The 19934-nt window shown below is 37.8% G+C and overlaps 2 protein-coding genes across 4 annotated transcripts in view; one reads left to right on the plus strand and one right to left on the minus strand.

The window, feature by feature from the left end:
* ATAD5 (ATPase family AAA domain containing 5) overlaps nucleotides 1-19934 on the plus strand; it is a 51262-nt gene that overhangs the window by 16161 nt on the left and 15167 nt on the right. For all 3 annotated transcript variants that reach the window (XM_032319604.1, XM_032319601.1, XM_032319603.1), the window contains exons 7-18: nucleotides 4081-4265; nucleotides 7220-7377; nucleotides 8384-8543; nucleotides 8995-9321; nucleotides 11186-11282; nucleotides 12626-12705; nucleotides 12934-13076; nucleotides 13177-13327; nucleotides 17280-17453; nucleotides 17730-17863; nucleotides 18562-18655; nucleotides 19795-19859. In XM_032319604.1, the coding sequence (XP_032175495.1) occupies nucleotides 4081-4265; nucleotides 7220-7377; nucleotides 8384-8543; nucleotides 8995-9321; nucleotides 11186-11282; nucleotides 12626-12705; nucleotides 12934-13076; nucleotides 13177-13327; nucleotides 17280-17453; nucleotides 17730-17863; nucleotides 18562-18655; nucleotides 19795-19859 (1768 nt within the window). The remainder of the gene's footprint in view (nucleotides 1-4080; nucleotides 4266-7219; nucleotides 7378-8383; nucleotides 8544-8994; nucleotides 9322-11185; nucleotides 11283-12625; nucleotides 12706-12933; nucleotides 13077-13176; nucleotides 13328-17279; nucleotides 17454-17729; nucleotides 17864-18561; nucleotides 18656-19794; nucleotides 19860-19934) is intronic.
* TEFM (transcription elongation factor, mitochondrial) overlaps nucleotides 16263-19934 on the minus strand; it is a 44003-nt gene continuing 40331 nt past the window's right edge. The window contains exon 6 of the mRNA XM_032319615.1: nucleotides 16263-16684. Coding sequence (XP_032175506.1) covers nucleotides 16670-16684 — 15 coding nt within the window. The 3' untranslated portion in view covers nucleotides 16263-16669. The remainder of the gene's footprint in view (nucleotides 16685-19934) is intronic.

The following is a 19934-nucleotide window of genomic DNA, read 5'->3' on the forward strand; positions in this document are numbered from 1 at the left end:
TACCACTATCCTGATTTCATCACCATTGATTAGTTTGATTTCTGTTACCGGGGATTAGTTTTGTCAGTTTTAGAACTTTGTGTAGACTTTACATATATATTCTTTCATATCTAACTGCCTTTGGTCAGTACACACACAAACACACACACATTTTTTTGTTGGTGGTGGTGTTGTTTAAAGATCTTATTTATTTATTTGACAGAGAGAAATCACAAGTAGGCAGAGAGGCAGGCAGAGAGAGGAGGAAGAAGATTCCCTGCTGAGCAGAGAGCCTGATGTGGGACTCGATCCCAGGACCCTGGGATCATGACCTGAGTGGAAGGCAGAGACTTAACCCACTGAGCCACCGAGGCTCCACCCCCCATTTTTAAAAAAATCACTTTTACTGGGTGCCAGGGTGGCTCAGTTAGTTAAGGTCATGATCCCAGAGCCCTAGGATCCAGTCCTGCATCGGGCTTCCTGCTCAGCAGGAAGTCTGCTTTTCTCTCTGACCTTCCTCCTCTCATGCTCTCTCTCTCTCTCATTTTTTCTCTTTCAAATAAATAAATAAAATCTTTAAAAAAATAAAAAATCACCTTTATTCACGTATAATGTACAGATAATCATATGCATATAATATCAAGTAAACAGTTGGAGGTTTAATAAATGTACACATCTGTGTAATCTCCACAACAATAGAGAACATCTTCATCACACTCAAAAAAGTTCATTTGTGTCTCTTTTCAGTTAATCCCTGCCCCCCAACTCCCATGCAATTTCTGATCTGTTTTCTGTTGATAGAGATTGGTTTGCCTTTTCTAGAATTTCATAGAAATGAAATCGTACAGGAGGTACACTTTTGTTTCTGGCTTCTTTCAGTCAAGGTAATGTATCAGTAGTCTGTTCTTTTTTATTGCTGAATAGTATTCCTTATATGAATATATTGCAGTTTGTTTATCCATTCTTTTATTGATGGCCATTTGGGTTGTTTCCAGCATTTGGCTAGAAATTAGGCTGCAGTTAAGCTGCTGTGAACATTCCATACACATTTGTAGAGAGTGTTCTCATTTCTCTTGAGTAAATACCTAGAAATGGAATTGCTCTGTCACTAGGTAGGTGTATGACTAACATTAGAAGAATCCGCCAAGCTATTGTCCCAAGTGGTTTTTCCATTTTACACTCCCACCAGCAGTGTATGAGAGTTCCGGTTGCTAACACTTGGCATTATCAGACTTTGTAATGTTAGCCATTCGAGTAGGTTTCTAGTGGTCTATTTTTTTTTATTATTTTATCTTTTATTATTATTTTTAATTGATTAAATTTTTAAACCTTACTGGGGTATAGGGGTGCCTGGGTGGCTCACTTGGTTAGGCAAGTGCCTTCAGCTCAGGTTTTGATCCTGGAGTCCCAGAATCGAGTCCCACATTGGGATCCCTGCTCGGCAGGGAGTCTGCATCTCCCCCTGACCCTCTCTCCTCTCGTGCTTGCTCTCTCTCTGTCTCTCATTCTCTCAAATAAATAAATAAAATCTTAAAAAAAACCCAACAACAACCTTACTGAGGTGTAATTTACATATAGTCACCTGTATTGGAAGCGTATAACTTGGTGAGCTTTGTCAGTTGGCTGCATAGTGAAAGCACCACTCCTGCCATACAGACCCAGATTCATTTCCATGGCCCTCCGAAAGACTCCTTGGGCCCTCCAGCAGTCCTCCTTCTAGTTCTGGCTCAGACAAGTGCCAGTCTCTTTTTCTCGGTTAATTTGCATTTTCTAGAATTCTCTGTAAGTGAAATCATATATATTCTTTTTCACCTGGGCTCTTTTATTCAGCGTGCTGATTTTGAGACTTATCCATGTCCTCAAATACAGTCGACTCCTGAACAACATGGCTCAGATGGCGCAGGCCCCCTCACATGGATGTTTTACATTACGGTGCTGTAAAACTGGATTTTCTTTAGGATTTTCTTACTATTTTTGTCTCTAGCTTCCTTTATTATAAGGAATATAGCATATAGTATAAACAACATAGACTGTTTGTTCATCAGTGGTTAGGAAGGCTTCCAGTCAGCAGGAAGCTATTATTGGTGGGTAAGTTTTGGGGGAGTTAAACATTACACATGCATCTTTGACTGTGCAGGGAGTCAAAGGGTGCAGGCACCCAGAACTCCCGTGTTGTTCAAGGTCAGCTGTATATCGGTAGTTCATTGTATTTTTGCTGAGTGGTATTCCACTGGATGGATACACCACTCAACTGTTGGTGGACATTTGGGTTGTTTCCAGTTTTAAACTATTGTGAATAAAGATGTTAGGAACATTCACGTAGAAGTCTGCTGGGATTTTGCAGATGATTGTTTTACATTGTGAGAGAACTAAGTCTTCTTGTCCAAGAATGTGATATTTCTATTTGAGGTTTTAATTTCTGTGGTTCTCAGTGCAGAGGTTCATCTTTGATTTACTCTGCCCCAGCTCTGGAAATAGCCTTTTCTCCAAAGAGCCGTGGTTCCTTTTAGTGGAGGATCTAGAAACCAAGATCTAAGTGCTTATTTTACTCATTACTTCTGAGGTATCAATGTTTCTAGACCTCCTTAAAGCTAGGAAATACACACACACACAAACACATGCACGTGTGCATCCAAGAGTCCAAACTATAATTGTATATAATACATATTGTATAACATACATAATATGTGTATATGTGTAATGACTCCCTTGTACCCTTCTTAAAGTTTATCTTCTGCTATAGGCACATACTCTCTTTTTTTCCCCTAAGATCTTCTTTTTTTTTTTTTTTTTTAAGATTTTATTTATCTGTTTGACAGAGGTCACAAGTAGGCAGAGAAACAGGCAGAGAGAGAGGGGGAAGCAGGCTCCCCGCGAGCAGAGAGCCCAATGCGGGGCTCGATCCAGGACCCCAAGACCATGACCTGAGCTGAAGGCAAAGTCTTTAACCCACTGAGCCACCCAGGTGCCCCCTAAGATCTTATTTTCAAGTAATTTCTACACCCAACATGGGGCTCAAACTTACAACCCCGAGATCAAGAGTTGCATGCTGTACTGACTGAGCCAGCCAGGTGCCCCAAGCACGTACTCATTTAGCTACAACTTCATCCATCTTTTCCTCCTTCCCACCAATTAGCAACAAAAAGGTACACCTCTTCTAAGATTAATTCCTCCACTCTGGCTTTAGGTCTCATCTTTCCCTCATTTCTCTCAAATAGAAAAGGAAAAGAGAAATGGAAGTTTTTGTAGCCTCTTTTTAATTACCAGCCCAAATTTCTGTTTGTGGAGAATATGACAATTCTCCCTCTGTATATGACAGGCTAGGAAAGGCAAATAAACTGTGATACCACACTCTCTCCCCTCCACTAATCCAGCATCCCATTACCTCCCTCCCACAGAAGTCAAGACTCTTAACAATTAACAATATGAAGATAAGCCAGGTAAAACTGAGGCATCAGTAATAAGGGCCCTCATGTTCTTGCTATTATTTAGGAAACAGTATCACATTAGAAATTCTTGGGGAAAAAAAAAGAAATTCTTGGATTAACTTTTTCAACTATAACACTTATTTTATTTTCTGATTATAATATAAACACTTGTTTTTTGTTTTTTTTTTAAAGAAGACAAAAGATTCAAGGGGGAAGACTCACTACTCAAAGATAGCCTCTGTTAACATTTGGTGGATGTCCTTTAAATCATTTTTTTTTTTAAGATTTTATTTATTTATTTGACAGAGAGATAGAGAGACAGCACAAGTAGGCAGAGCAGGAGGCAGAGGGAGAGGGAGAAGCAGACCCTCTGCCGAGCAGGGAGTCTGATGCAGGACTCAATCCCAGGACACTGGGATCCTGACCTGAGCCGAAGGTAGACACTTAAGCCACCCCTGTGCCTCTCAAATTTTTTTGTACATACTTATTTTTACTTAATTTCTTACAACTGGTAGACTTGATTTTATGATAAGCAAAAATGAATTTGACCACCTAACATCTCAGGTAGCTGATTTTTTCAAATTAAATTAAAAGTGTTTTATAGTTGGTTGTGGTTTTTTTTGTTAAGTGTGTTTAACCTTAGCTTTCCTCTTTCACATCATTTTCTTAAAAGTCAAGATACATCTGAAAAGGCTCAGGATTGTGAAACGCAGTTTAAAGCAAAGCGGGACTTCCTAATGAGTGGTTTGCCGGATTTGCTGAAACGACAGATTGCAAAGAAAGCTGCTGCATTAGATGTGTACAATGCAGCGAGTACTAGTTTCCAGAGAGTCGTCCATGTACAGCAAAAAGATGACGGTGAGTTTCTTATAATGAGATATTTTTCAATGAAAATATTCTTAATATTTAATATTCTATATATTTTAAATTAATATTTAATATTTTGAAATTTAACGTTATGCTGTCTTTTTAGATTTTAACCTAAAGATTCTAAAATTTAAAAATTTTAGAAGTAATGTAAAACCGTAAATTGACTTAAAACGAGGCTAAGGTTTAAAGATAATTCTTAAGGGGAATTTAGTGGGAATTCAAAGGGTATGTATCACTCTCTATTCCTCAGTCTTGGACTCACTTTACCAAGGATGGGGGGTTCAGGGAAAGAGAGCCGGCGGCATCCTCAGCCCTCCCCCTCTGTGCAGTGGGGAGCAGGCACATGGGTTGGACCTCAGTGGATGTTGTTCTCCAGAGAGGCGCTGTGTTCTAAATGGAAGGCCGTGCTCTTCACACACGTAGGCTGTGTGTGAACAGATTATCTTTTAAGACTTTGTCAGAGGAGCTCCGGCTCTGTTCTTTCCAGTGGACTGTTGAATGTTCCAGAACAGCTTTTCCTCTCTCAAACCATATAAATATCTGCTGGAACAGGTAACAAGTCTCAGTGCTCCCCACTCCAGTTCAGCCTTCCCTCACACGTACCATGCCCGGGGTGAGCTGTTCGTACAGGCCACTTGCAGAGTGGCCTTAGTGTGGTCAGATCCTGCTTCCGTTTGGATTCAAATGCTAGAGCAAACACAATCTTATTTTACTTCCCTAGTTTTGAATTGCTGAAAGTGAGTACAGCTTTATATCTTCCTCATTATTCCTGCCTAGAGGTGTTTTTGCTTTATCAGCACAAAAGCACTTGTATTCTTCTCCGGTGGCTTTGAGGTTTGGTTAACTGCCCTCCCTCTACCCACAAAACAGCCTCTGTGTTCTCTTTTCCTTTCTTTTTTTGTTTTGTGTTTCTGACCTTGATAGTTTTTGAATTTTGTTCAGCCTCCCATTTAGATTTTATTTATTTATTTGTTTGTTTGTATATTTATTTATTTTTAAAAGAGAGGGAGCATGAGCAGGGGGAGAGGGAGAAGGACAAGTAGTCTCCTGCTGACTCAGGGGGCCCAACACAGGACTCAATCCCAGGACCCCGAGATCAAGACTGGGCAGAAGTCAGATGCTCAACTGACTGAGCCACCCAGGTGCCTCTCAGCCTCCCATTTATACAGGGAACTTCCTAGCCAGTCTGTCTATTTATCTATCTATCTATCTATCTATTTATTTATTTTAACTATTTTCATTAACATATAATGTATTATTTGGGAATTTCCTAGCCAGTGTTCCTATTTATTTATTTAAATTATCTTTATTGACCTATAGTGTATTATTTGCCCCAGGGGTTCAGGTCTGTGAATCATCAGGCCGACACATTTCACAGCACTCACCATAGCATATACCCTCCCCACCTAAACACCCTATCCCAAGCCCCCACTCACCAGCAACCCTTAGTTTGTTATGTGAGATTAAGAGTCTATTATGGTTTGTCTCCCTCCCAACCCCAACTTATTTCGTTTTTTCGTTCCCTACCTCCCAACAACCCCCACCCTGCCTCTCAAATTCCTCATATCAGAGAGATCATATGATAATTGTCTTTCTCTGATTGACTTATTTCACTCAGCATAATACACTCTAGTTCCATGCATGTCATTGCAAATGGCAAGATTTCACTTCTGTTGATGGCTGCATAGTATTCCATTGTATATACACACCACATCTTCTATATCCATTCATCTGTTGATGGACATCTAGCTTCTGTTCATAGTTTGGCTGTTGTGGACATTATTGCTATAAACATTCATGTGCATGTGCCCCTTTGGATCACTACATTTGTATCTTTAGGATAAATACCCAGTAGTGCCATTGCTAGGTCATAGAGCAGCTCTGTTTTCAACTTTTTGAGGAACCTCCATCTAGCCAGTCTTTCTTTTTCTTTTCTTTTCTTTTTTTTTTTTTTTTTAATACATTTTATTTATTTATTTGACACAGAGAGAGATCACAAGTAGGCAGAGAGGCAGGCAGAGAAAGGGGGGGAAGCAGACTCCCTGCTGAACAGAGAACCCGTTGCGGGGCTCAACCCCAGGACCCTGGGATCATGACCCGAGCCGTAGACAGAGGCTTTAACCCATTGAGCCACCCAGGCATCCCATAGCCAGTCTTTTTTAACGATATTTTACTTTCCCAATCTTCTCTAGCTCTGCAAAGTTATTGCGTGTCAGTTTACTAGTATCTGGCATTCTGCTGAGCATTTTGTATGCATAACTAGTTTAATCTCTGTAACAACTCTAGGAGGTTGACTATTATAATCGTCACCCCTACTTTACAGAGGAAGAAACTAGGGTTTAGGATCTTGCCCATGTTCAACCTAGCTAGCAAGTGGCACAGTCTGGATTTGAACTCAGGTCTGACTTCAAAGTTTAAATTTTATTTATTTATTTATTTATCTGAAAGGATTATTTTTTAAAAAGATTTGACTTGTGAGAGAGAGAGGTGGGGGGGGCATGAGTGAGTGGGAGGGCGGGGCGGAAGGAGAGGGAGAAGCAGGCTCCCCGCTGAGCAAAGAACCTGATGTAGGGCTTGATCCCAGGATCCTGAGCCGAAGGCAGATGCTTAACCGACTGAGCCACCCAGATGCCCCTCAAAGTTTAAATGTTAAAGCAGGATGCTACTTGCCCCTGAAATTTTTACCCTGAATAGCAAGGTTGATTTAAGAAGAAAAAAAAGTTTGCTATTACTTGGTTATTTTAAACAGTTGGATCAGAAGGCTCAGTAATTTTTATTAATTGTATTCGTTGGAAGTAGGAATGGGTTCCCTGTGCACTCATTTGAGTTTTGGTATCTTTGTGTTAACTATGTAGTTGTCAGGTCTTTTCATGTTTGGGTATTTGGCATTTGATGTGTGTGAGTGAAAGTAATGAAGGTATTTGTTCTCTGTTTTTCTTTAGGATGCCGTTTGTGGCATTTGGAACCACCCACTTGCTCTCTTTTAACTAAACTTAAAGAACTGAATACTAAAATAATAGATCTCTCAAAATGTGTTCTTGCTCTGGGTGAATTTTCAACATTGAATCCAAATTCTAAAAGGCCTAATTCTGCTGTTGGGGTAAGTATTGGAGAGCTCCTCCATTATAGGGTGTTTCCTTCATATCTTTTAGAGAGAAAAAAATTGGAAATCTACTATTGTGGCCTAAAGTTCATTTTTTTCCTCTAGAGTCCAGTTTTAAAAAATAAATCCCAATTGAGATAGACATCTCTTTTAAATATTCCTAGAGCTGGGGCACCTGGGTGGCTCAGTGGGTTAAAGCCTCTGCCTTCAGCTCAGGTCATGATCCCGGGGTCCTGGGATCGAGCCCCACATCGGGCTCTCTGCTAAGCGGGGAGCCTGCTTCCTGTGCTGCCTCTCTGCCTACTTGTGATCTCTGTCTGTCAAATAAATAAATGAAATCCTTTAAAAAATAAAATATAAATAAATAAATATTCCTAGAGCTTTAGAAATGTTTTAGGAATTACTGGTAGCCAATTTCAAAAGAATATTAGGTTATATAGCACATTTAGATATTATATAAGTCAGCCTTCTAATTTAATAAATGTGTACAATTAGTTGAAAGAGGGAACAATGAAAATATGAACTAAGTCCTTCAAAAGTATGCAAATGCAGCTTCATTGTCAAGGTTTATTTAGTCACTGAAGCTACTCCTACATTAACATGATTTATTATAGACAGAAAGTAGTTGGTGACTAATATTAAGAGTGTAGGGGGCACCTGGCTGATTCCGTTGTTGGAGCAAGATACTCTTGATCTCAGGGTGGTGAGTTTGAGCTTCATATTGGGCATAGAGATAACTTTATTTTTTGTTTATTTCTTTTTAAGATTTTATTAGAGAGAGAGAGAGAACGAGCTGGGGGAGGAGCAGAGGGAGAAGTAGACTCCCCACTGAGCAGGGAGCCCAATGCTCAGTTCCAGGACCTCGGAATCATGGCCTGAGCTGACAGCAGACGCCTAATCAACTGAGCCTCCCAGATGCCTGAGATTACTTTAAAAAAAAAAAAAAACTTAAAAAAAATAGATAATGTGGATCTGTTACTGAGCATTTTATTCTGTATTGCAGTTTGTGGAGAAAAGGAAAGATTTGACTGAAGAAGTAAGAAATCTTTTGCTGGAGGAAATTAGATGGTCAAATCCTGAATTTTCTTTGAGGAAATATTTTTCCTTGCTTCTAAAAAAACGAAGTGAGCACCAGGGGCTTTCTGAGTGTCATCGTAAACAAGGTTAGTGATAACTATTATCATTTACATTAACATTTTGCTTTTGAAAACATTAAGACTTGGTCATTGACTCTTAAAAGTCCACAGAGAGAATATTGCTTATGGTTGGCAGGAAAAATTGTTCAACTGAAGTAAAGCATCTTGTTTAAGTGCAGTGTTGGCCCTTGCCGTTTTCCATAGATGCGAACGCAAAGGCGGCTTTAATTAAGATATTAATAGTTCATTTAAGGAAAGCATTAGATAAGATTATTTGAATTTACACAGCTTGTACAAAAGGCAGTCTAAATAACAAGATAGCCTGCTTGCTTTCCGTGTGCCGTATTTGATTTTTGCTTCTTCATTTTGTGGTATTAAGATTATTGGTTATTCGGAAATGACATTAAGATGGTCGGATATTAAAATTTCACTTTGGTTGATTTGTTAAACACATGCATTTCTGTGATTTCTGAAATAGAAAGTCCACAACGAGAGCCCGATGTCAATCAAAAAGAAACTAAAAGGAAACGAGTGGAAACGGAAATTCAGAAGTCAAAAAGAAAGAAGCCAAATGAGAATTCACAAAGTCCAAAAAAGACAAATGGGAAGCCAGGAGAACTTGACAAAAGAAATAACTCCACCAGGATAAAGCTAGACTCTTGTAGAGGCCTTCTTTCTAAAACATCCAGGAAGAAAGAGACTGCTCTGAGCACAACATGTAAAGTAGAAACAGAAGCACTTGAAGATCCTGATGTTCTGATGATAGATGATGGCGAAGAGTCTCCCTCAGAAAGATCTATTCCTGGTAAGTCAGATCTGCTCCTTCTGGTCCTAGAACACTTTTGTGTACTTAACCTCTCATCTCCTCTTCTCTTTAATACATGTTCATGCAACATTCAAGTGATATGTGTGTATAAAACAAGTGGGAGCCTGACTAATGACAGCTTTAAAGAGTACCACATTTAACAGATTGGTGTTTGATGTTTTATTTTTCTGTGCTTCTATAAATACATGTGCTTTTGTAAAAACCTGGAGTTATACTACACCATTTATTTTACATTTGTTTCACATGTCTCTGACATGTTCCCATTTGGGTTACCTAGATTTTTCAAAGTATTCTGTTGAATTAATTCATTCTGTTAGATAGCTTTAGAGTATGTTTTGATTTGTACTTGTACTTGTACAGCAAGTCTCCTATCGTTTTTTTAAACTATGTTCATGTAGCTACACTGCTGAATAAACTATAGGTTCTCCTACCCCCACAGATCCCATTGGGGTTTTGATTTTGGATTAGTGTATAGATTCATTTGGAGTGAATCGGCATCTTTACAACATTCAGTCTTCTCAAATGGGAGTGTTGCACATCTCTATTTACCCCAGTTGACTTAATAGGACAGTTTAATGTTTGTTTGTTTGAGTCAAAGGAAGTTGCACTAGAATTATGCTGCCTTTGCTCTTCAGATTATTTCTTATAGTATAACTTATTTTTCATATTTCATGTTTTTTAGTGATTATTAAAATTTTAAATGTGTACTTTTATTTTTTTTTAAATACTTAATATTTTTAAGTATCTGCACCCTCAATGTGGGGCTTGAACGTGCAACCCCAATTGGGCCAGCCAAGTGCCTCTAAATATGTACTTTTTTAAAAGATTTTATTTATTTATTTGTGTGTGAGAGAGAGAGAGAGAGCGCGCGCACACGCTCTAGAGCACAAGCAGGGGAAGCAATAGGCAGAAGGAGAAACAGGCTGCCCACTGAGCAAGGAGCCTGTTGTGGGACTTGATCCCAAGATATTGGGATCGTAACCTGTGCAGAAGGCAGACACCTAACCGATTGAGCCAAGCAGGTGCCCCTAAATGTGTACTTTTAAACCTTACTGCCATGAGACTTTATGGTGGTTAGCCCCCCCCCCTTTTTTTTTTTTTTAAGATTTATTTATTTGAGAGAGAGAGAGAAAGCACACTGGAGTCAGGGGATGGATAGAAGAAGAGGGAGAAGAGTGGACTTATCTATGTGCCAAGCCGGACATGGGGCTGGATCTCAGTACCCTGAGTTCATGACCCTGAGATGATGACCTGAGCCAAAATCAGAGTTGGATGCTTAACTGACTAAGCACCCAGGCCCCTGTCCTTTTTTTTTTTTAAAGTAAGTTCCATGTCCAGTATGGAGCCCAACTTGGCTTGAACTCACAATCCTGAGATCAAGACCTGAACTGAGATCAAGAGTTGGGCGCTTATCTGTCTAAGTCACCCAGGCATCCTAGTGGTGGTTAGTTTTTAAGGAGAGAGGGTTTTGATATGAAAAATTTAGATGTGGAGTGCCTGGATGGCTCAGGCAATTAAGACTCTGACTTCAGCTCAGATCATGATCTCAGTCCTGGGATCAAGCCCAGGGTTGGGCTCCCTGGTCATCAGGGAGTCTGCTTATCCCTCTGTCCCTCCCCCCACTCATGCTCTCTCCCCCTCTCCCTCAAATAAAAATACCAAAAATTTAAAAAAATAATAATAATTTTAAATGTAATGTTAAGTTTTGAAATTGCCCCTTTTGGCATTTTATAGCCATAAATACCTGGGTAAATACTCATTGTTTACATGAAAACAATACCATAATTGTCAAGAATATGTACTATGTCAAGGAAAAATGTTTAATATGTATTTTTTGCTTTAGATTTTGGAACTGAAGACATGCTTTGGACAGAAAAGTATCAACCTCAGAACTCCAGTGAACTCATAGGCAATGAGCTAGCTATAAAAAAGTTACATAGGTTGGTAAAACTTATAAAAGAATTGAGAAATTGTTTATGGATCTAGTTTTACTACTTAGTCTGTTTTCTTTATACTAAAATCTAGAAATCATAAAGTAATACATTACATGGAAAATCTTAAAAAAAAATCAAGAAAAATATGAAAAATAAATATCCCTCTTTTCTCCCATTTCTGCTTTCCAGAGGTAACAACTATTAAAGGTTTCTTTTATGCCTTTACAGAAAAATGTAAGGTTAAACATGTATTATGCATATATTAGCTCCTTTCTTCCCAACAGATAGGATCACATTACTAATTCAGGTCCAGAATCCTTTGTCTATGATTCCCACATCCAAGAAGTTCTGCAAACCAAAAGTTACTAATTTTATTATATTTTATGGTCTTTATGGATTCCCACTTAGTAGGAGTTCATACATTTTTTTAGAAAGAAATATTAAGTGATTTTGGATGTAATGTTACAGACCCCATTAGAGGTATTATGTTATATGTGGTATACGTACCAAATTACTTTTATAATATCTGAAAATTTTGAATTCTAAAACTCAGCTGGTCCAAAGGATTTCATATAAGAAATAGGGACCCATAATAACAGTACACTTTGAGCCTAGCATTATTCTAAGTACTTGCATTGTTCTTAGTTCATTTAATCCTTAAAACTATGAGGATAAATACTGTTGTCCTTATCTTACAGATGAGGAATGGGCCTACAGAGGTTGAATGATTTGTCCAGAGTCACACAGCTCGGAAGTGGTGGAGCTGGAACTCAAACTTGGGCAGTCTAGCTCCAAACTAGAACTTCATCTTTCTACTTTTACTTAGCATCGTGTATTAGACATCTTTCATGTCATCACACGGTCTCCTCGGTTCTTTTTTTTTTTAAGATTTTATTTATTTGACAGAGAGATCACAAATAGGCAGAGAGGCAGGTGGTGGGGGGGGGGGTGCGGGGAAGTAGGCTTGCTGAGCAGAGAGCCCGATGTGGGGCTCGATCCCAGGACCCTGGGACCATGACCTGAGTCAAAGGCAGAGGCTTTAACCCACTGAGCACCCAGGCGCCTCACCTCGGTTCTTTATAGCTGCTCTATACTGATTCTTTAGGTAACTGCACTGTGTGTATCTTTTCTCCTACTGAGGTACTTCTAGGTTTTTCCCTATGGAAGCTAGTAGGAACAATGTTGCCGTGAATAACTTAGCTCATACAATCTTGTGTGTTTTGGTAAAAAAATTACTTCATTTAAAAATATTCATGCCCATGTAAAAATATTTCACTATTTAGTTGATTCAAAGAGATATAGCTCTATTCTATGCATTATTTTTATTAACATACATTTTCTTATGGCAGTTGGTTGAAAGACTGGAAGAGAAGAGCTGAATTGGAGGAAAGACAAAATTTGAAGGGAAAAAAAGATGAGAAACAGGAAGGTATTTTGAGTCCTTTTCTCCATTTGACTGGACATTTTGAGTTAGACTAGCTAAATATTCATATAAAATTTCCTAACTGGTATTTTATATTTGATTTTGTAGCTTTTAAATTAAATTTCCAGGATTTACTGCCAAGAAGTTTGTAAGGTTTGATCATTGGGTTTCATGAGATGGAGTTGCTGCCTGAGCAATTATCAAATGATAATTTGCATTTGAATAATTTTTCAGATCCATCGGATAGCATAGATTTTAAAGGCAGTTCCGATGACGAAGAAGAGACTCGCCTTTGCAATACTGTTCTTATAACAGGACCAACAGGAGTGGGAAAAACTGCTGCAGTGTATGCTTGTGCTCAGGAGCTTGGATTCAAGGTTAGTAGGAGCTACACTGGGAGAATGTTAATGTCGTAGTTACACTTGAATTAAAGGAAAACCAACCATTCTGCCTCACTTTTATATATTCTTCTTTTAGATATTTGAAGTCAATGCATCTTCTCAGCGCAGTGGTAGACAAATTCTTTCTCAACTGAAGGAAGCCACTCAGTCCCATCAAGTGGACAAGCAAGGTGTGAACTCTCAAAAACCTTGCTTTTTCAATAGTTACAACCTGGGCAAGTCACCAAGTAAGTAAACTATTGTCCTTAGGTCATAATATCTTTGAAAAAACAAAATCTGGGTGGCTCAGTGGAGCCCGCCTCTGCCTTCAGCTCAGGTCATGATCTCAGGGTCCTGGGATCGAGCCCCGCATCGGGCTCTCTGCTCAGCGGGGAGCCTGCTTCCCCCCTCTCTCTGCCTGCCTCTCTGCCTACTTGTGATCTCTCTCTCTCTCTCTGTCAAATAAATAAATAAAATCTTAAATAAATAAAATATACAAGAAAGAATTTTAGTAATCAGCATTTTGCCATTCATTTTTTTTATCTTTTCCTACACACACACACACACATATACACACACTGTTTTAATTTTTGCCTGTACAGTTTTAAAACAAATCTTAAGACCATCATATAATTTTACCCATATATACTTCACAGGTATCTCTGATAAGGACTTTACTTATTTATTTATTCATGTATTTATTAAGATTTTATTTTTAAGTAATCTCTACACGGGACGTGTACAATCCCATGATCAAGAGTCACACGCTCCTCTGACTGAACCAGTCAGGCACCCTTGATAAGGACTTTTTTTTTTTTTTTTTTAAGATTTTATTTATTTGAGGGGCCCCTGGGTGGCTCAGTGGATTAAGCCACTGCCTTCGGCTCGGGTCACGATCTCAGGGTCCTGGGATCGAGTCCTGTATCGGGCTCTCTGCTCAGCGGGGAGCCTGCTTCCTCCTCTCTCTCTGCCTGCCTCTCTGCCTACTTGTGACCTCTCTCTGTCAAATAAATAAAATCTTTAAAAAAAAAAAAAAAGATTTTATTTATTTGAGAGGGTGAGTGAGAGAGAGCGCGCGAACATACCAGCAAGGACAGAGGGAGAGGGAGAAGCAGACTCCCCACTGGGGACCTGATCCCAGGACCCTGGAATCATGACCTGAACCAAAGGCAGACACTTAACTGATTGAGCCACGCAGGCATCCCCGGATAAGGAATTTTAAAAAAGCATAACCACAGTATTAAAATTAAACCTAATGAAATTAACTTTATACCTTAATTTGGTTTAATACATACTCTTGTTTTGGCTGTTGTTTAAATGCTTTGTGCAAATTTGGATCCAAACAAGATTTACATCTACATTTGATTAATGGGTTTTTTTTGTTGTTTGTTTGTTTGTTTTGTTTTTTAAAGACTTTATTTATTTGACAGACAGGATCACAAGTAGGCAGAGAGGCAGGCAGAGAGAGAGAAAGAGAGGAGAAAGCAGGCTTCCCGCTGAGCAGAGAGCCCGATGTGGGGCTCTATCCCAGGACCCTGGGATCATGACCTGAGCCAAAGGCAGAGGCTTTAAACCACTGAGCCACCCAGGTGCCCCTGATTAATGCTTTTTAAAATTTCTTTCAGTCTCCCTAATAATTCCTTCATCTTTTTCATACCATTTATTTGTTGAAGAACATGGGTCATTTTTCATAAAATTTCTCACATTTTTAGATATGGCTGATTGTATCTTTATGGTATCAGTTAATATATTCCTCTTCCCTGTTTACTTGTAAACTGGCCGTTAGATCTGTGGGCTTGATTAGATTCAGTTTCTGTTTCAGGGCTATGTACATGCTTAGGCAAGGCTGTGTGCTATGTGATATTAACATGGACTGATGAGTTCACTTGTTTCCAGGCTGATCTGTTCATTAAAGAGTTCCCCCATCACTCTGAACTAATAGTATTTTGTAGCCATGAATGATCTTTATCAAGTAGCTTGATTATTTCATTGAAGGTTAGAAAATGGGTGATTTTTGTAATTCACTTAGCCTTTCTGAATTTATTAGTTAAAATTCTGAGAAGCACTTCTCATCAACTGTCTGGACACTTTGACATAGAGTTTGTACAGGAAATGCATGAGAAATGCTTCATTCTTTCTTTTTATTTATCAGTTCACAGAGTAATGATGCCCTAGTAATCTCTGAGGTTGTCCAGTGAGTTTTGGGGTAGTTTACTTTTTTTCAGTATTATGATGAACTCATGGATTTGTGTATATGTAATGTGTTTCAGTCATCTGTTCTTTGCTTCTTTTAAGATTTTTCTCTTTGTCACTCATTGTTAGCAACTCTGAGTTTGATGTGCATTCGTGTGGTTTTCTTCATGTTTCATGTGGTTGGGGTTTGTTGAGCTTCTTATATGAATGGGTTTATAGCTTATCAAATTTGGAAAATTCCAAGCATTATTTTTTTTCTTTTAATTAAAATATATCTGACATATAACATTGTATGTATTTAAGGCATACAACATGTTAATTTTATACATTTATATAGCAGTATGTTTGCCATTGTGTTGATAATTAGTAATTAGTACCTCTATCACATTACATAATTATTTCTTTTTAGAGGTTGGAATAATTAAGTTATGGCCTTGGGAAGTTTGGTGATCATAATATATTGTCTGTATTTACTATACTGTGCATTAGGTCTCTAGGATTTATTGATTACTCATTGCAAGTTTGTACCCTTAAACATTTGTCCTATCCCTCTACCCCGTCTCCTGGTAACCACCATTTTACTCTCTGTTTTTATGAGTTTGGCTTTTTTAGAATCCACACATAAGGAATGTCATAGAGTACTTGCTTTTCTCTGACTTAACCTCACTTAGTCTGATGTGCTCCTGGTCCATCCGTGCTGTTCCAAACGGCAGGATGTCTTTTCTTCGGGCTGAGTAATTTTCCATTGTGTATAGAAACCACATCTGGATCCATTCATGGTTGGGCACTCAGGTTGTTTCCATACCACATTCTATTCTTTTTTTTTTTTTTTTTAAAGATCTTATTTATTTATTTGACAGAGATCAAAAGTAGGCAGAGAGGCAGGCTGAGGGGTTGCGGGGGCGGGGAAGCAGGCTCCCCGCTGAGCTGAGAACCTGATGCAGGGCTTGATCCCAGGATCCTGAGATCATGACCTGAGTCGAAGGCAGAGGCTTAACCCACTGAGCCACCCAGACGCCCACCACATTCTATTCTGAGTAATGCTGCTAAGCTGTCTCAGCTTGATGATTGTTCAGGTTTGCAGTTATCTTGTTCCTCTCTTGGATAGTTTCTAACTACTGAAGTTCACAAATATTTTCTGCAGCATGTGGTATGCTGTCCTTGCCATCTAATGTATTTTGTATTTCACACATTGTAGTTTTTATTTCTAGAAGCTGGACTTTTATATTTTCTGTGTTACCATGACCAATTTTTTTCCTAAGTTTGATTGTTTTGGGTCTTTTATGCTGTATTAGGGGAGGTGATAGCAGCATTTAGTTTAGGACTAATTTTGTCCCATTACTTAGGAAAATCCTTCTGAGTAATCTGTGCTGTCCATGTCGTTGCAAGTGGCAAACTCAGTTTTCAAACACCTATAATATACAAAGGATATAATAAGATCTGTGGAAATGGGGTATAAAAAATAACAAACAGAATTTGAGCATGTGAAGACTGAATCAGAGCACTTAGAGGGGAGTAAAGGACATGCTCTGGAATTAATGCTTGGGATTGGGACTGTAGAACTTCTATCTGTCCTGCACTACATCTCTAGAAAAACGTATTCTCTGCTTGCAGTATCCATTTACTATAGAGCTAACCTGAAGTTGGATAACAGTGTTCTGTAATGTTCTCCGTATGTACCATTATCACGTGTCCTCCAGCCTCTTCTGAACTCCAGCCAATGGAGAGAAAGCGAATGGAGGGATTCTGAACATTCTTTGCTTCAAGAATGTATGTTTCTTTGGAAAAGAATGTCTTTTCCAAATGACTGGCTTTACCTTCTCTGATAATAGAATAACTGTAACAGTACAGTACTATTTGTATACAGTATTTGAATATGAGAATGAAAGGAAACTTCTATATTAATTTTTAGCTGGTAAGAGTAGAAGTATAGACTGTGAATAACTCAATCTTACCATCTGTTTAACTTTTAGAATACTCATCCTTTAGTAAATTTGTTTTTGGCAGAAAAATTAATCTCCCCTAAGAAAGTTCTTACATCGCCAAGGAAACTTCCTCCACCGTCACCACAAACTAACATACCAAAACGAACACTTCCACCTAAAACTTTGGCAAATTATTTTAAAGTGTCTTCCAAGCCAAAAAATAATGAAGAAGTAGTGCTTCTGGAAAATAATAAAGGTAAGGCATTAAATGTACAAAATGTATATGATAATTTTTAATACTAATGACCTTGATACATAAAAATTTTATCATATTTCCTGAGTTTCTGTTGCTATTTGTTAAACCTCAGCTATACTGAAGGTCCTACATATAAGAGTTTTGATATTTTGTTTCAATTTTTCCCCCTTGTTTAATTTTTGATAGGGGGTTTCAGTTTGAGTTTATTCCGCAGAAGCATCCAGTGTTCTATTAAAAGTTGATTTTTTCTAAAATACTAATATTTTATTTATGCAGGAATAAAAAATTCTTGTGAACAAAAACCAATTACTCAGACTAAATCTGCAAACACAACCAAGTCAAATGTCAAAGAATTTGGAGCTGAGGAACCCAACAGGAAGAATGCAACATCTCTCATTCTTTTTGAGGAGGTAGGCTCATGGGCATATATTTATCTCATAATAAGAACTTAACCTAAGGGTTACTATATGTCTTACTATAAAGTATTATAAAATAGCCAAGAAAGTTGGGAATACTTGTATCTGTTTAAATGTTTAAAAACTTTTTTTAAGATTTTATTTATTTAGAGAGCATGCGTGTGTGTGCACGAGTGAGGGGAGGGACAGAGGGAGAGAGAGAATCTCAAGCAGACTTCATCCTGAGTGTGGAGTCAGATGTGAGGCTTGATCTCAGCACCCTAAGTTCATGATCTGAGTGGAAATCAAGAGTCCAGTGTTTAACTGACTGAGCCACCCAGGTACCCCAGTGTAATCTGTTTGAATTTAAAAGTGAGTGAAACTCTCAACCATAGAATTTTTCAGAAAGATGATTAATGCAATTCAGGATTATTAATTATTGTTCAGTGATTATATAAATTATTCTGACTCATACTTGTCCAATTATAGGTGACTCCATTTTTTTGGTTTAATATTTGGTAATTTTTTTTTACTTTTAATAGTTCAAAATATTTTAAGCTTTCAGTATGGGCTGAACCATACTGTTCATAAATTTCATGAATTCATAAATTTTTGTTCCTAACAGACATATACTATATCTATTATGTATATGTAACATATCCAGTAAATGTTTTGTTACTCAATACAGTATTATTGTCATAAATGGCTCTTAGGTTGATGTCATTTTTGAAGAAGATGCTGGGTTTTTGAATGCAATCAAAACATTCATGGCAACAACTAAGAGACCTGTGATTCTTACTACTAGTGGTAAGTAACAGTGATTTTGCAACTAATTACTTTTGGTTTAAATATTTTGAGAAAGCTGCTCATTTTAGTTAAAAATAGTCCTTTAAAAGTCTGCTAGTAAATTAAGTCTTTTTCCCTAAAATTTGGAGGCTCCTAGATCATTTTTTAAGTAAAGAATTCTTTAAATTTGCTATCGATCCACAACCTTGAGTAATTATAAAATTACTCTATTACCTTGTGAATAGCAGTGGTGTGGAACTGGATACTATTTTGAATCACTGTGTAGAGTATTAGATAATTAGGATGCCAACAATAGCGTAGAATGCAGGTAAAGAAATTTTATCCAGGAAAGGTGTTTTGGTAGGGGCGATAACAGTCTTTTCTATGCCCCTTCTTCATACTTATTATTGGATCACCAAATGTTACTCGCTGGTCAGAACTTTTTATGGAGCCCATAAAAATTTTTTTCTGCAGTGCCTTAATATTGAACTTAGCCATTCCTTATTCCCTAAGAACACTTACATATGAATTATTGCATATTTTCTCAAAGTAAGCCATAGCCAGCCTAATGGAATTGGTCCACTTCCTTTTTTTATTTTTTTCCTAAGATTTTTTTTTAAGTAATCTCTACACCCAATTTGGGGCTTGAACCCATGACCCCAAGATCAAAAGTCACACACTTCACCGATTGAGCCAGCTGGTTGCCCCTGGAGTTGGTCCACCTTCCTAATAATTCCCATTCAGTGTTCAATTTTAAGACTCATACAGGTTTGTTTGTTTGTTTGTTTCACTATAAACACTGAATTATAACACTGTTTTCTAAGATTTTTTCATTGCACGTATTCAGTAGTGTATCTCCGCTGTGGATTTCTGTAGGAAAATGTGTTTATGTTAGACTCCACTTACAAATTAATGGCTCATTTGACTGTTAGTGACTGTACTCTAAAAATACTGATATAAATCATGTTACTCAAAGGGTACATGATATTTTAATTAAAGATCACAAGTTGCTTTAGGTCAAGACAGAAATTCAGTTCCTTTAATGATTTATAATTTACATGATATTCTCATTACCCATGAAATACAGAATATTTTCATAGAAAAAGTAACTGGAAAAATGAATAGTCTTAATGGTTTTTTAAAAATTCTTTTTCCTCTAGATCCAACATTTAGTTTAATGTTTGATGGCTGTTTTGAAGAAATTAATTTCACTACTCCTTCGCTTGTAAGTTTTCATTCTGATCATAAATCATGTCACAACTCTATAAAAGGTAGTTTAATGTGATAGTGCCAGCAAACC

This window comes from Mustela erminea, chromosome 18 (assembly GCF_009829155.1).
Source record: "Mustela erminea isolate mMusErm1 chromosome 18, mMusErm1.Pri, whole genome shotgun sequence".
NCBI classification, from domain to species: domain Eukaryota; kingdom Metazoa; phylum Chordata; class Mammalia; order Carnivora; family Mustelidae; genus Mustela; species Mustela erminea.